This window comes from Danaus plexippus, chromosome 4 (assembly GCF_018135715.1).
Source record: "Danaus plexippus chromosome 4, MEX_DaPlex, whole genome shotgun sequence".
NCBI lineage: Eukaryota > Metazoa > Arthropoda > Insecta > Lepidoptera > Nymphalidae > Danaus > Danaus plexippus.
The window spans coordinates 4,915,904-4,930,454 of record NC_083538.1 but is presented as its reverse complement, the minus strand read 5'-3'; the positions used below and the strand labels follow the sequence as shown (position 1 = coordinate 4,930,454).

At 35.5% G+C, this 14,551-nt stretch overlaps 1 protein-coding gene across 11 annotated transcripts in view; it reads left to right on the top strand.

Annotated features, from left to right (window-relative positions):
• The window catches only part of LOC116768681 (cell adhesion molecule Dscam2), a 51,921-nt gene extending 37,419 nt beyond the window's left edge, over positions 1–14,502 (top strand). For 7 of the 11 annotated variants that reach the window (XM_061525070.1, XM_061525074.1, XM_061525071.1 and 4 more), the window contains 26 exons: positions 194–313; positions 386–559; positions 631–719; positions 801–1,008; positions 1,087–1,243; positions 1,316–1,567; positions 1,854–1,964; positions 2,041–2,282; positions 2,371–2,526; positions 2,878–3,026; positions 3,538–3,670; positions 3,935–4,044; positions 4,499–4,658; positions 5,165–5,316; positions 5,388–5,470; positions 5,656–5,832; positions 6,282–6,346; positions 6,445–6,546; positions 6,951–7,142; positions 7,694–7,870; positions 8,613–8,705; positions 9,193–9,371; positions 9,691–9,804; positions 10,202–10,340; positions 10,644–10,790; positions 11,637–14,502. In XM_061525070.1, the coding sequence (XP_061381054.1) occupies positions 194–313; positions 386–559; positions 631–719; positions 801–1,008; positions 1,087–1,243; positions 1,316–1,567; positions 1,854–1,964; positions 2,041–2,282; positions 2,371–2,526; positions 2,878–3,026; positions 3,538–3,670; positions 3,935–4,044; positions 4,499–4,658; positions 5,165–5,316; positions 5,388–5,470; positions 5,656–5,832; positions 6,282–6,346; positions 6,445–6,546; positions 6,951–7,142; positions 7,694–7,870; positions 8,613–8,705; positions 9,193–9,371; positions 9,691–9,804; positions 10,202–10,340; positions 10,644–10,790; positions 11,637–11,785 (3,830 nt within the window). In that variant the 3' untranslated portion in view covers positions 11,786–14,502. Of the gene's footprint in view, positions 1–193; positions 314–385; positions 560–630; positions 720–800; positions 1,009–1,086; positions 1,244–1,315; positions 1,568–1,853; positions 1,965–2,040; positions 2,283–2,370; positions 2,527–2,877; positions 3,027–3,537; positions 3,671–3,934; positions 4,045–4,498; positions 4,659–5,164; positions 5,317–5,387; positions 5,471–5,655; positions 5,833–6,281; positions 6,347–6,444; positions 6,547–6,741; positions 6,919–6,950; positions 7,143–7,693; positions 7,871–8,612; positions 8,706–9,192; positions 9,372–9,690; positions 9,805–10,201; positions 10,341–10,643; positions 10,791–11,636 lie in introns of all 11 variants that reach the window. The other 4 variants (XM_061525105.1, XM_061525110.1, XM_061525108.1 and 1 more) reach the window with 1 other exon arrangement.
• Positions 14,503–14,551: the final 49 nt, after the last annotated feature.

Genomic DNA, 14,551 nt, shown 5'->3' with positions numbered 1-14,551 from the left:
GATTTTAATTTAATATTTTTATATTAGAATATAAAAACTCAAAATTTATTGAATGGAGAACATAAAATAGTAACCATTTCAGAAGAGATTCATCCAAAGAAACCTTGTTCTTTTGCTAAGTTCATTCATTATGAATCAAAAATAATAATTCTTGTTAATGTCATCATATGCTGATTAAGTGGTCATATTTTAGTTCCCCCACGTTGGATTTTGGAACCAACTGATAAAGCATTTGCCCAAGGCTCTGATGCTAAAGTAGAATGCAAAGCCGACGGTTTCCCTAAGCCCCAGGTTACATGGAAGAGGGCTGAAGGTAAGTTTCCATAAAAATTCACTAACCACCGTTTTGTTGTACACGTTTGTTAATATTCGTGATATATTCCAGGTGATACCCCCGGTGATTACAAAGACCTTAAACCTAATAACCCTAATGTTAAAGTTGAGGACGGAACTCTCGCTATAACTAATATTCAAAAGACCAACGAAGGATACTATCTGTGCGAAGCCGTTAATGGAATTGGATCTGGATTGTCTGCTGTTATTTTGATCAGCGTACAGGGTGAGCAACAAAAAGATAAATATATTTGAAAATCATTTTTGTCTTTTATTAATCTTTTAATATATTTTCAGCCCCCCCTCAATTCGAAATCAAAATGAGAAACCAAACCGCCCGCCGAAGTGAGCCAGCCGTTCTGCAGTGTCAAGCTAAAGGTGAAAAGGTACTCCGACGTTCAGAATTCTCAATTATTCTAAAATAAATAATCCAAGGGACTTATTAAATGGTTAAAATAACCTTACAGCCAATTGGAATCATTTGGAATATGAACAACAAACGTCTGGAACCCAAATCTGACCCTCGCTACACCATCCGCGAAGAAATCTTGCCCGGTGGAGTTGTATCCGACCTCAGCATTAGGAGAACTGAACGATCAGACAGTGCTCTCTTTACCTGCGTCGCTACAAATGCATTCGGATCTGACGACACCAGCATCAACATGATCATTCAGGGTTAGTTCAACAATTATATGAAAATCATGTGATTCATAAAATATTGTTATTGACTTAGAGTTTGTTTATATCATTCAGAGGTACCCGAAGCGCCTTATGGCTTAAAGGTATTGGACAAATCTGGAAGAACCGTACAACTATCATGGGCTGCACCTTACGACGGAAACTCACCTATCAAGAAGTTCCTCATTGAATACAAACGTGCTAAGGGTAACTGGGAAAAAGATATTGACAGGTAAAATTCAATCTGTATTCCAATATATCTGTGTTAATTTTCTCATAAATGACTATATTTAATTAATTTTAGGGTACTCGTTCCTGGAGATGCAACCGAGGCCGGAGTATTCAGTCTGAGACCAGCCACCGCCTACCACATCAGAATTGTTGCTGAGAACGAACTTGGAACTTCTGAACCATCGGAGACCGTCACCATTATCACCGCTGAAGAAGCCCCCACTGGAATGCCCCAAGACGTAAAAGTTGATGCTGTCGACAAACATACGCTCAGAGTTACCTGGAAACCACCCCAGCCTCAGGACTGGAATGGCGAACTTCAAGGGTATGAATATGATGAAAATATAAAATAATAATAATAATAGCAGACCTGAAAGACATAACTTACATAACCCTATAAAAAGCAGCAAATCTAAACACGTGTAAGAACGTTTATACAAATAGAGGAGAATGAAATTACATCCTTTCACACAAAATACACCGAATTTACTTGGTTTTGACCCGTAAATATGTTAAAACCAGCTCAAAGCTGAGAAAAAAAACATCACCAGATAATAAAAATTAATGCTATTGATGACTTCAAGATTATAATTCGAATTTATATTCAACAGATACTACGTTGGATACAAATTGGCTTCAAGCAATAAGTCGTTCGTATTCGAAACTGTAGACATCTCAAAGGAATCTGGCAAGGAACACCATCTCGACATCTTCAACCTGAAGTACGTAGCTTAACGCTGAGGTACAAAATGGTTAATAATTTTCTAAATATATAAAACAAATGTATGAATTCCACAGAACATACACCCAATATGCGATGGTAGTACAGGCTTTCAACAAGATGGGATCAGGTCCTGTATCAAACGAAGTCCGAGCGTACACCGCAGAAGGTGCCCCCTCAGCCCCTCCCCAGGATGTTCTCTGCACAACCCTGACCGCCCAAACCATTCGCGTCTCATGGGTGTCTCCCCCCCTGGCCGCCGCTAACGGACTCATCAAAGCTTATAAAGTTATCTACGGACCCAGCGAAACTTGGTATGGTAAGTAAACTAATCATTCTCACGACATTTAAATAATCTCTTAACAATTTATTCCTATTCTATTTTAACGTTATAATTTTTAAATAAGACGAGAAGAGCAAGGACACTAAGATCACTGCTAGCAGCGAAACAATCCTCCACGGTCTGAAGAAGTTCACCAACTACTCCATGGAAGTACTGGCCACGACTAATGGAGGTGACGGCGTACGATCGGCACCCATCCACTGCCAGACTGAACAAGACGGTATGAAGATGACTTTATAATATTATAGTGTATTTATATTACAATTTGGACATCTACAAGGCAACAATGAATAGCCCTTCCTTGGCAGAGTATTTACCACCCTTGTCTTCATTGCCACCTATTATCGGGTGGAGTGAATGCAAATATTAAAATTCCTAAGCAACAATAATTTCAGCATTTTTAATGTCATGCTATAATCTATATAGCTGGATATAGCTATATATGAGCGAAAAGTACAAGAATGAAATTTTTATTAAAATTTTATTGTTAATCCGGTTTCCTTGTATGAGTTAATAGTGTATACATATTACCTATATATAATATTACATATACCAAATCTAACACCTCTAGTACCGGAAGCTCCTCGAGCGGTAAAAGCAGTAGTTATGGGACAGGAATCCATTCTGGTGTCATGGCGAGCCCCCGCTCAACCCAACGGAGTTGTCACACACTACAACGTCTACACGCAGGCACAGAACTCCGAACCCCACGCTAACAAGGTATATAATAAATAATAACCTAAAATATGTTGACTTTCTACATTGTAGTATATAAATACAGTAATCCCCCCTATTACACGGTATATTTGTTCCGCGTTATAGGAAAACGCGTTGTACGAAAATTCTCGTAAAACGCGCTCGTATGACCTCGTATAACGCGTTATATACAAATGATTCACGTTTAACTTTTCTTGTTAAAGAGGGTTTAAATCGAATATTAAGGAAAAACTATGTTATGAACGAAATATATGCGTTTTATTAAAATCAAACCAAGAACATTTGGGAATCCCCGTGTTATATGGGGGAAAACACGTGTTATACGAGGGACATGAAATCGCGTTATAAGAGTACCGTGTTATAGGGGGGATTACTGTAATAAGCCCTATATATGGGCTAAACTCCTTGTAATGTCTGTAAAGTGATTAGATTCACAAAATTGAACTTTAGCGCTAACGAAATAAAGCAGCATTTGTATGAATTAGAATTCCATAATAATCTAATTAATGAATAGGTTCCAGCGTCCCAAACAAGCTACTCCGCCACTGACCTGAAAGCCGGCCGTTATGACTTCTGGGTGACCGCCTCGACTATCATTGGAGAAGGACAACCCTCAGCCACCGCCTCCTGCAGCCCCAGCGATAAAGGTTTGCAATGCAATATACAGTATATTACTTTAATTAAAATCTGTAATAATATATATACCAAAATATTAAAATACATGGAATATAGGCCTTAATATATATAAAAAAATATATAAATAAATAAAAAAGGAATAAAAAAACAATAATAAATTAAAAAATTAAAATAACAATAATTGCTAGCTCAATAACTATGTCAAGTAATGGTAAGCGGCTAGTTCTAAAACAAGTTTATTTACATGTAAATTTAGATTGTTTTTATGTTTACAGTACCAGCCAAGATCGCTTCTTTCGACGAATCATTCACCGCTACATACAAGGAAGACGTCAAACTGCCCTGTCTCGCCGTCGGTGTACCTCCCCCTAATATTCTGTGGAAGGTATTTTATATACATAAATATATATATATATAATGAGAAAAAAAGACTCAGATCTTTTCTGAATCTATAAAATTGAAAATAAAACAATATTTAGCTTAAATAAAGAATTGATACTTACTTGAATTTATTTGAAAATTTTATTTATAACTATCGAAAACCTGTTCTGAGATATGAATAATATTATTGATCTGAAGGAGTTGGATGTTGAATATAGGCACTGTATGTATTTATGGAGGAACTTCTTTATAGATTTATATGAGAATTTATTTATTTATCTTATTTCATAAAATAACATATGGACTATAGCAGGAGATTATTTATTGTGTACAAATAAGCTCCAGCGAGGCCATATATATCGAAATAAAAAAAATAAAAGTGTTCTATTTTCAAATCGACACATTAAGCGACTATCTCTATATGTAATATCTTTCAAGTATTTAATTCCTCGTCCTAGGTTAAAGGTCAGCCACTAGATGCATCAGAGCGTGTCCGTCAGTTGCCCGAAGGCTCCCTCCAGATCGCGGGCGTGGCTCGTGAGGACGCCGGCGAATACTCCTGCCATGTTGACAACCAATTCGGAACAGACACAGTCACACACACATTATCCGTACTGGGTAAGATGAAAATATATTCAAATAACAAATTAAATTGCTAATATGCAAACTGAAATAATTTAAATATGTGGTTATTTGTTAAAAACAGCGAAAACACTTTGCATCTAATAACTGTCCCTCACTGTTTTCGTGTATTAGCTGTAATTTTTTTTAAAAAGCAATATTCTTTAAGAAAAATATTTTTGTCTTCGATGTACATAGACTGTGATAGGTAGTCTTTTTTAAGACAACAGTTTTCTGTAGTCGAAATCTAATTTATCATAAAAAAAATTTTGAATGTGTTTTTTGGATCTTATGATAAATAGTAGTCTCGCTAGTCTAGACTCTAGAGGAAAATTCTAACAACTTAAAATCTTTACTACAAATAAGGACATTTTTGGGACGTTAATACACGTGTTTATAAGTGCGTGATTTTTATGATTTTTTTAAGTTTTTTTTTTTGTAAGTGTTTTATTGCGGGCGGTCTGAAATATGTTAGTCTTGCTAATTTCATTCAATTTCTTCAGCCCCACCATTCCCCCCACAATTGAGCATCGCGTCATCATCGGTATCATCGCTCACTCTTCGTCTCAAACCCTCCATGGACGCGGATCAGTCTCCCGCCGCCGGATACACCATACATTACAAACAGGAATTCGGAGACTGGGAAACTGTTCAGGTACATAGTCTCTTAAAATGTAACTATAGAAGTTGTTTACAAATTATAATATTTATATGTTTAACGTTTAGATTCCAAGCAATACTGACACCTACACTTTGGAGAATCTGTTCTGCGGATCCAGATATCAGCTCTACGTTACAGCCTACAACGGGTAAATGATTCGAAAACATTAACTTACAATGAAATAGGATTCATTCAGTAGATCCAAGACAGTAAAAAAAATATTGCAAATTATACTTAATAAATACTTTCGGTTTTTTGGTGGACTTATAGATAAATAAATATGAGGAACTAGTCTGAAACCATTATAAAATACAAAATAATGTAAACCCTCAGTATTGGCACTGGTGAAGCGTCTGACGTGGTGATCGCTCGCACCCGCGGTTCCAAGCCCCCCGTACCACGCGCCGCTGACTTCATCGAGGTGGGATCTTCGTCTGTTACCCTCCACTTGAAACAATGGCTGGATGGAGGCTGCCCTATGAGCCACTTCGTCGTCGAAAACAAGAAGAAGTTCGTATATGATTTTTGAATTTAGAATTCTATATACACCAAATAGGTTGAGTTTTATTTTAAGTATTACCTTAAAATTTCTTTATGTTGATCACATAATTATAGATTTAAGAGTTATACATATCATAAAGTTTTTTGGGGTTTGAATGTGGTTTTATCCAAATTCATCTGATGCTTAATATCTGTTCTGTTAAGTTATTGTTTTAAAGTTTCAGAATTTATTTCGCAAAATTTGTAGTCTGGTAAAAACTATACCGTAGTACCCTAAACGGTAACATTATTATAAAGTAAATTTTCCTAGTATTAAGGAAAGTTTAATATTTATCTAGGTTTTCCTTAAAATAAAAAAAAAAAAACAACCGAAAACCTCGATAAGCATATGAAATATACTAAGCTTGAGAAAATCAATTATAAAAAAAATTAGAAAACTCTAAATTTTAATTTAATAGGGGTGCTGCTGAATGGAATCAAATCTCCAACGCCGTTAAACCTGGTGGAAACTTTGTTGTACTTGGTAAGAACTATTTACATACATATATTTGTAATAATCCGCACCATAATCTACGCAGAGCAAGTATTTTTTTATATGTACTACCTCTATCTTAATTTTAGATCTCGAACCCGCCACTTGGTACGTGCTTAGGATCACCGCCCACAACAACGCTGGATTCAACGTCGCCGAATACGAGTTCGCCACCCTCACCATGACCGGAGGTATATATGTATATATTTATGTCACTATTTTATAATAAATAATCAATAACAATATCTATTCCTGCCATACAATTTCCAAATATTATATGAGGATGTATTAAATATGTAATTGGTACCTGAAATGCATAGCCCTGTGTGATATGAACTATAAAATATTAAGAGTTTCTATTATTATAATGGTGGCCCGCATTTCAGGTACCATAGCACCGGCGCGTGAAGTTGGAGACGGTACATTGACCCCGGAACAGACTCTGAAGATAATACTCTCCCACCTTAACTTGATAGTACCTGTAGTGGCCGCTATACTCGTCATAATTATAGCCATTGTGGTCGTTTGCGTCGTACGAGGGGCGAGGGATCACCACCACAAAGGTATGTGGTGTTATTGAAATATTTACTTTCAGGCACCATAGCCCCACTGCCTGGTAACGCTGAGGATAAGGAGCTGCCTCCGTGGGTGAAGGCGTGGTTGGAACCGGAAGTATTAGTACCGATCCTGGCCACCATAGTTGTGTTTATAGTCGGGATGGTTGTTATCTGTCTAACCCTCGCCAGAAGGAACACCCCCCATCGCCTGCGAGGTCAGAAGGAGTACTGTATGTATGGTGGCATGACACCGCTTGTTTATTATTTTTATCACGTACCGAAAACAATCTCCGTCTGTCAATACAGATCATAATCAAACCGCATGCCCCATGAATCATATTTTTTATGATTTTGCAAACACGTTAGTCCTTTAGAAGAATATACTCCTAAAAATTTGAACCCTGTCTTATATATGTAATATTGAGTATTTTTAACGATTATATGCATACATACACAGGCTATATAAAAAGCTGTACATATTTGCAAATAAGTAAAGCTTGCTCAGTAAAGCTCATTAGAATATTGCTACATAAACAAGAAATCAGTAATAAATGCTATCGGCTTGCTTTACATTTCAAACATATTATATAACAAAACAAAAAAGTTTTCCGCTATACAAAAAATAGAAAACCGGAAACACGTAACATGAAAACTATCATCACAACTGGTTCAAGTTAATTGCCAACTCGAAAGTAATACGGCATTCGTTTAGGTTCAACCAAATGCAATAGCCGTCGCGACATAAGTATTTATTAATACGAATTGTTCCGCGCTGCCATAGATGACGCCGTGTACAACACTTCCGGTGCTGCTATGGGCGGTGCTGGCGGTACTCTGGACAAACGAGGTGGACTCCGTGATGAATTGGGATACATCGCGCCTCCCAATCGCAAACTACCCCCTGTGCCCGGCTCCAACTACAACACGTGCGACCGCGTCAAACGTCAAGCTGTTATTAGTAAGTTTTTTTTTTTAATTCACGCAGGTATGAATGCCAGTCGCGGTTTTCAGGGGGTCGGATATGATTGTCATCTTAATTCCGTTTCGATATGTTTAGGGGAAATGTTATTAAATAAATCGGTACTCAGGTGAAGGTATTACTTTTTTGAATATTGTTTAAGCTTATTTTCTAGCTTCCATTCGTTATGCACGAAAGCAAAAATTCAACTGTCCCTATTATTTTAAAAGTTATTATTATTTTAGCTTCTTTGAATTATTTTTTAGATATTTTTGTCTTTATGATAATGCTCCCCCGGTTGTTAGTAGGTGAAAACTATTTTAACATTTTGAGTTATTCCTGTAGTCATAGTAAAATGCAGTACATAATATTTTGATCCAAAGTTAGTTATTGCCTTAATAATTGTTTTTAGCTTTTTTTATAAATGTTACCCTTGTGATACAATTCTATTTTTAAGATTTTAGACTTTAGAGCTTACACTTTCGTTTATTGTCCTCATTTTATTATTATTATTATTATTATTTCTGTCCTTTAAATATAAGCTTACAAAACATCGGTATGCTGTAAAATATAAATGGTGTATGGTGCCGTAACTTTACATAATATTTCGCTTTAGAATTTAACTGGCCAAAATATTTCTAAGAGAAAGTTAAGTATTGACCAAAATAAACAAAGAGAAAAGCGAGATATTGTGTCCGGTGTAGGGCGTACTTAGCGCATGTGTAACAGTAGTATGGTTCAGTGGGCGCGCACTCCACGTGGGACCCTCGCAGACATCACTACGAGAGAATACGACGCATGAGAAGGACAAATTCTGGTGAAACTATCTCCACAGGTACGTAGCTTATTGGAAACGAAACCTGATGGCCAAACTTTATGCATTTGAAGACATCAAATCTGTCGAAATGTTTACTTTTGTGGACCACAATGTACCATTTTATTAACTGTCCTAAGTTTCGTTTCTAATGCTCGCTTTGTAATGTACTGATACCTCCAGATAGTTAAATTAAGGAGTGACTCTTACTAACAATGTGACGGTAAGTTAAGATTTTATAAATGCTCGCATGTTTACTGACGCCCAAAATCCGCTTATTACTAACACCAGTTACTTTTAGTTGCTAAAATAATTTCATTTATTTATTTATTTTTTCGACTTTAAATAACTTCAAACATTGAAATATTTTTAAACGGCATCTGAAACATTTAAATTGTATTTATATGGGCATTCTTGATGAAGTTTGATATTTCACGTTTGCGTGTGGATTTTTAATTGAAGTAAGCATCTCTAAACTGAATGTATTCAAACATAATTGACGTTTCAGGCATGGAAGACGAGATCTGCCCCTACGCGACCTTCCACCTGTTAGGTTTCCGTGAAGAGATGGACCCAAGCAAGGCGATCGCTTTCCCCCACCACCATCCCTCCCACGCCGGCACCCTCGCACACCCACACCCTCACCCACATCACCCCGCGCACTCACGAGCTGGATCTCAGAGCATGGTAATTATTTAAACGTCTTCCATAAAATTAACACATAAAGATGTAATTCGTATATATATAATTGTATTGATCGTATATTTTTAGAAAAAAATAATATTATATAATTTTCTTTGATAATAATCCCAGTAAAAGATCACGTAAGTATTTCATTTCCTAATAAGTGGGTTGTAATTATGATATAAAGTAGGTGAGCATAAGGGAAGTAAATAATGATAATGAATCAATATATAGAATCACAATCGTTTCTATAGTAGACATGTTTATATAAAAAGAAAGGGGATTTAATAAGCGACCTATATCTACGCATGACATGTTGTAGCCCCGCGCTAACAGCCGTTACGCCCGCAAGAACTCTCAAGGAGGACAAAGTGCTATTTATTCCACCGCTCCCGAGTACGACGATCCTGCCACCTGCGCTGAAGAAGACCAATATGTGAGAAATGTCCAATTAACAACATAAAAGCATCCTGATATTGTTTGAACTCAAAATTGAGAAATTTATTTCCCATTCATTGTAAAGCACAGACAAATTTTGGATTAAATATTAATCTTGCTTTTTTAGTTTTTATAGGATTTTTTTGAATAGTCGATTTTAAAGATCTCTCGCAAGTCTATTGTCCTAAAGGCCAATCAATAACAAAAAAATAATTTTAATATGTGCTAATCTCGTAATTGTCGATGCCGTTGAATATCTAATCGTGTAAAAAAACTGTTATTACATTATTATCATTTAACACAGGGCTAATTTCAGTAATTAATAGCGATTTGGTTCTAACTAAATATTTTTAAGTGCAAAAATTATTTCATGGAACCATAATACTTATGTACAGCGTGCCCGCTACTCTCGTCCAATGTACGCCTGCGGTCCTGAGTACGATGAACCCGCCTGCTGCGCCCCCGAGGACGAACAATATACTGGAGCCTACGGCACCCCATACTCTGACCACTACGGATCACGACCCAGCATTGGTATAATATAACCCTTTCTTTAAACTAAGAATACTATAATTCTATTATAGTTCATTAACTCGCAATTTTTTCAAATATTAAAATGGCTGGGGTATATTGACAGGATTCTTAATAGAATAGATGTGTCTGTTTCTACACAGCATCCTTGACTTAATGTCTATAGAAGTTTCGAGAAATTTAATTAGATTTCAATAATGTTACTAACTTCACGTTTTTAAATATCTTGTCGTGTAAAACGTCTTAGAAGATTGTTAAGGCTTCAAAATGCCATAGTATATATTTATATGTCCGTCAATTGTCCAGGAACCCGTAAATGCGGCAGCTCCCCCGAGCCCCCACCACCACCACCCCGCAACAACACCGACAACAACTGCTCATCATCCTTCAACGAAAGCAAGGACTCCAACGAGATCTCCGAGGCGGAATGTGACCAACCACGTAACTACCCCGGTATGAAACATACCAATTGAATTCAGAACTATCTATATTGGTGTGACGTCACTTAATGTCCTTTCAATTTTATGTATGACGTCATGTAATGTTGACTTATAGGAATCTCTCTTTATTAAGTTCAAATTGTGGTTAAGTGACCATTGATATAGTTTGAATAGAAATTATCCTTGAACTAAATTTATTCTGAAATCAATCCATGCGCACGCGGGTGTCGACTGAACAGAAGACGGTAAAGCGATTTGAATAAATAGTTTTTATTATGTTTTTAATACTTGTGACTTACAGCATGCACGTTTCTCCGTTACAACAAAACAAAATGTCCTAAGCTTCTAGAACTTCTATAGCAATTGGCTTTGTTTATTTTCAAAATTTTTCATGTTCTTATAAATGTTTCTTTTCACCCTTCAACTACATGGTAAAATGAATAACAATAAATTAACTTCAAATAACAATATCTTAATCAAACTATTTTAACTGACGGTAAGGGTTACTATTCATTTTACCACGTATTTAGACGAAGTACGGAAGAAATCATAATTTCTTTTATAAATTTCTTAATCGATACTGCTTAGACGTGATTGTGTTAACAACATTTAATTTAATCTGAAATGGTTCTGTAGATACTAGTTCATGTTTGAATAATATTCCGGACCGACACTCCAAGGCAAAAAAAAACGAATTTAACAAAATTTTATTATGTCTGTTTATTTATTATCTGTGTTCAATACAAAGATAATAAATAGAGTGTTAAGTGTATGAAGTGTTGGGAAAGAATGATTAGTAGCGGTCGGGCTCCAGTATCGTGACTAGTTTAGATGCGTCGTGACTTGTGTGTTGTTGCAGTAAGGGCCCACACTGTCAAGGATGGTATGCACAGCGACGAAATGAGGAAACTCATTGACAGGTCAGTACAAACAGACCGTAATACATGGACACAGATTATATCAAACCTTAATCTGATGAATACAGATTACCAACAAAAAAGAAATTAAATCAATATTTGATAACATACATTTTAAATTTCAATTCTGATAAATGCACTTTGCACAAGATATAAATTATCAACTAATATATTATAATATATTTTTTAAAAGTTACTAATTACCGTTTCCTTGTGTGTGAGCTATTTTGTGTCACAGTATCTTGGACACGATAGAGTTAAATATGAATAGTCTATGCCGGTATTAAGCATGTGTTATGTTCTGCATCCATGGTCTACAGGAAACAGTAAGTCAATGTATGTCAAAAACGGAATAACCAATTGCTGAATGTTGTTTAATTTTGCCTGAAATGATTTTTGTTTTGTAATAATCTTATGTGGCTAACACTTTTAAACCATTGCACTAAAGTATTTATTTTTGCTAATCATATTTTAGGCATTCCGTGTTACGGATTATGTTTATTTTTGAATATATGTAACACTAGTCCACCTATACCCAAATTTATACTATAATGATTTTTGTTTTAAGAAAGTAAATACTGCAACACCCATATAACCATTCTATATGAAGCTTCTTAGTAAAAATATATAACTATAGCATAATAAAATTATCGATAGCCATTTCTGACAAGGGTTCACTATTAAACTATGTTTAGAATAAACTTAAAACAATATAATAGCTTTAATCGATAATTTTACTAACCATCCCCCCGAGGCCATTATCCTTGATCTATGTATTACAATTTTCATTGCAGTATGTAAACAAATTCTGCATTAATTATAAATTCTTAGCCTACATACCATTGTCGTGAATTACATTTACCATTCATAATTTGTGTGACTAGATTGTTAATTCGTTATATATAAATTTACCTTAATCCCATGAATAAAGTTCATAAAAAATCGTTTCAAAACTAAATGCTATTTATCTGTGTTTATATATATATTAATCTACTGTGTTGCGCATTTCAGACCAGAAGCAACCACCCCAATCCCCCAGCAAGCAGTCCACGGGCGGGGGGGACTCACAGCCTACGATACTGTGGCAGTGTAACTTGTAAACCGAACCCCCGACACGACATCCGACACGACACCCGACACACCTTACACATTAAAACACCCCGTAAGCCACACTAAAAACCAAAACCACGCTTCTGCTGAGGCAGGCTTCGAAATTTAAATTTTAGTGCATTCAATACCGCTTCGCTTCCGCAGTTACGTTGCATCAGCCTCACAGAAACGTGGTCGCAAACATCATTCACTTTAACGGTGTGTTTTCATCCCGTTTTATTCAGTTCGGTTATTTTCATTAAATATTAACGCACATATGTGCTACATAAATGCGTTTAGTCATCGGTGCCGCAGCGTACTGAGTCGGATGGCCGCCATTACTTAGTAGCCCCCGCACGTCACTTAACGTAGTGTTACCATGTGAAACGGAAAATTATGGTTGTGGTAGTTTATTCAAATTGATATATCCTTTAGAAGTGACGTGATAACAATACCTGACAATATTTATCGGCCGGCAAACCGACTCCGTACGCTTGTCTGATGGCGTTAAATTTATTTTGATCTTATTTGTTTAGCTTAATTTAAAGTGCGATGACGTACGGAAACGTGCTGGATCTTGGGGCGGAATATTATTGAGGTTCCAATTTAAATTAAGCTCAACATGTAATATTGTGATATTTTGAATTTTTTTAACCCATTTTTTTTTATTGTGACTAACACAAACGTTATTTATATTTGCCTAATTTAAGATATGTGACAATGCTTCCGTTTATATGTTACATTATTTTTCATGAAATGCTTTTACCATTTATGTTATTGCTACGTATTATTTAGTAATGATTTTTGATGTTTTCATTTTGATTTACATTAACTCTTTAGGTAAGATTAGAATTTAAGGCATCTTATTAGCGTTTAATCAACTCTTTAAACAAAAATACTATGTAACCTGTAGCTAGTTATGTAAGTACTATGCATTATAAACTTTCAATACATTATATTAAGTAACCAATAACCGTAACATTTTAATCCATGTGTAATAATATACAATGAGTTTCATCGATTTACAGAACATTCACAGTTCCAAAGTTTGATTCGCTGACAGTGAAGTGTCACTGATGATTAGAAACCTGAAAAACTTTGGAACTGTCTGTGTTTAGTCAAAACACGTACTAAAGGTACTGATCTCTAAAGTGTAACAACTGATTCAGGATTAAAACTGCAATACAATTAGTACCCCCACATATGATAAGGATTTTATTATTCAATATCAATAATATTATAATCTTGTATGCAATGTGTAGTTTTAAGACATTCGTGTCCTTTTTTAGATGTCTTCTTATATGTTGTGTCATCGTTGTGTAAGCTTTTGAAGTAGGCTTCTAGATAGGTTCCTCGCGACTTCCTAGCAACCGATCTCTTCTTAAAAACCTTCCAATTAGAATCTTTGGATTAATCTAGTTAAAATTCTAATAACGTTTTAAATAAGGATATTCGAAATTATGATGTAGCTATTTAATGGAAAATTAAAATAATCGACACGTTAAGCGCTATGCAAAAATAATGCATTTCAAAGTGATTGATTTTTGTGAACCAAATTTTTTGATGTTTTTCGCTTTATCGTGAGTTAAGTTTTGCGGCTTGTGGGAATATTTTTTTTTTTAATAAACGCAAAAAACCCATTGCTAATTGCGATTAACTGTTTGTACCAAAGTGTTTTTTGATTTGTGTTGAATAAAGTACTCATATTTCAACTACGAATTCCGCTTTTATTTGAAACGTCCTCGACATACCACAAAGAAAAATGATT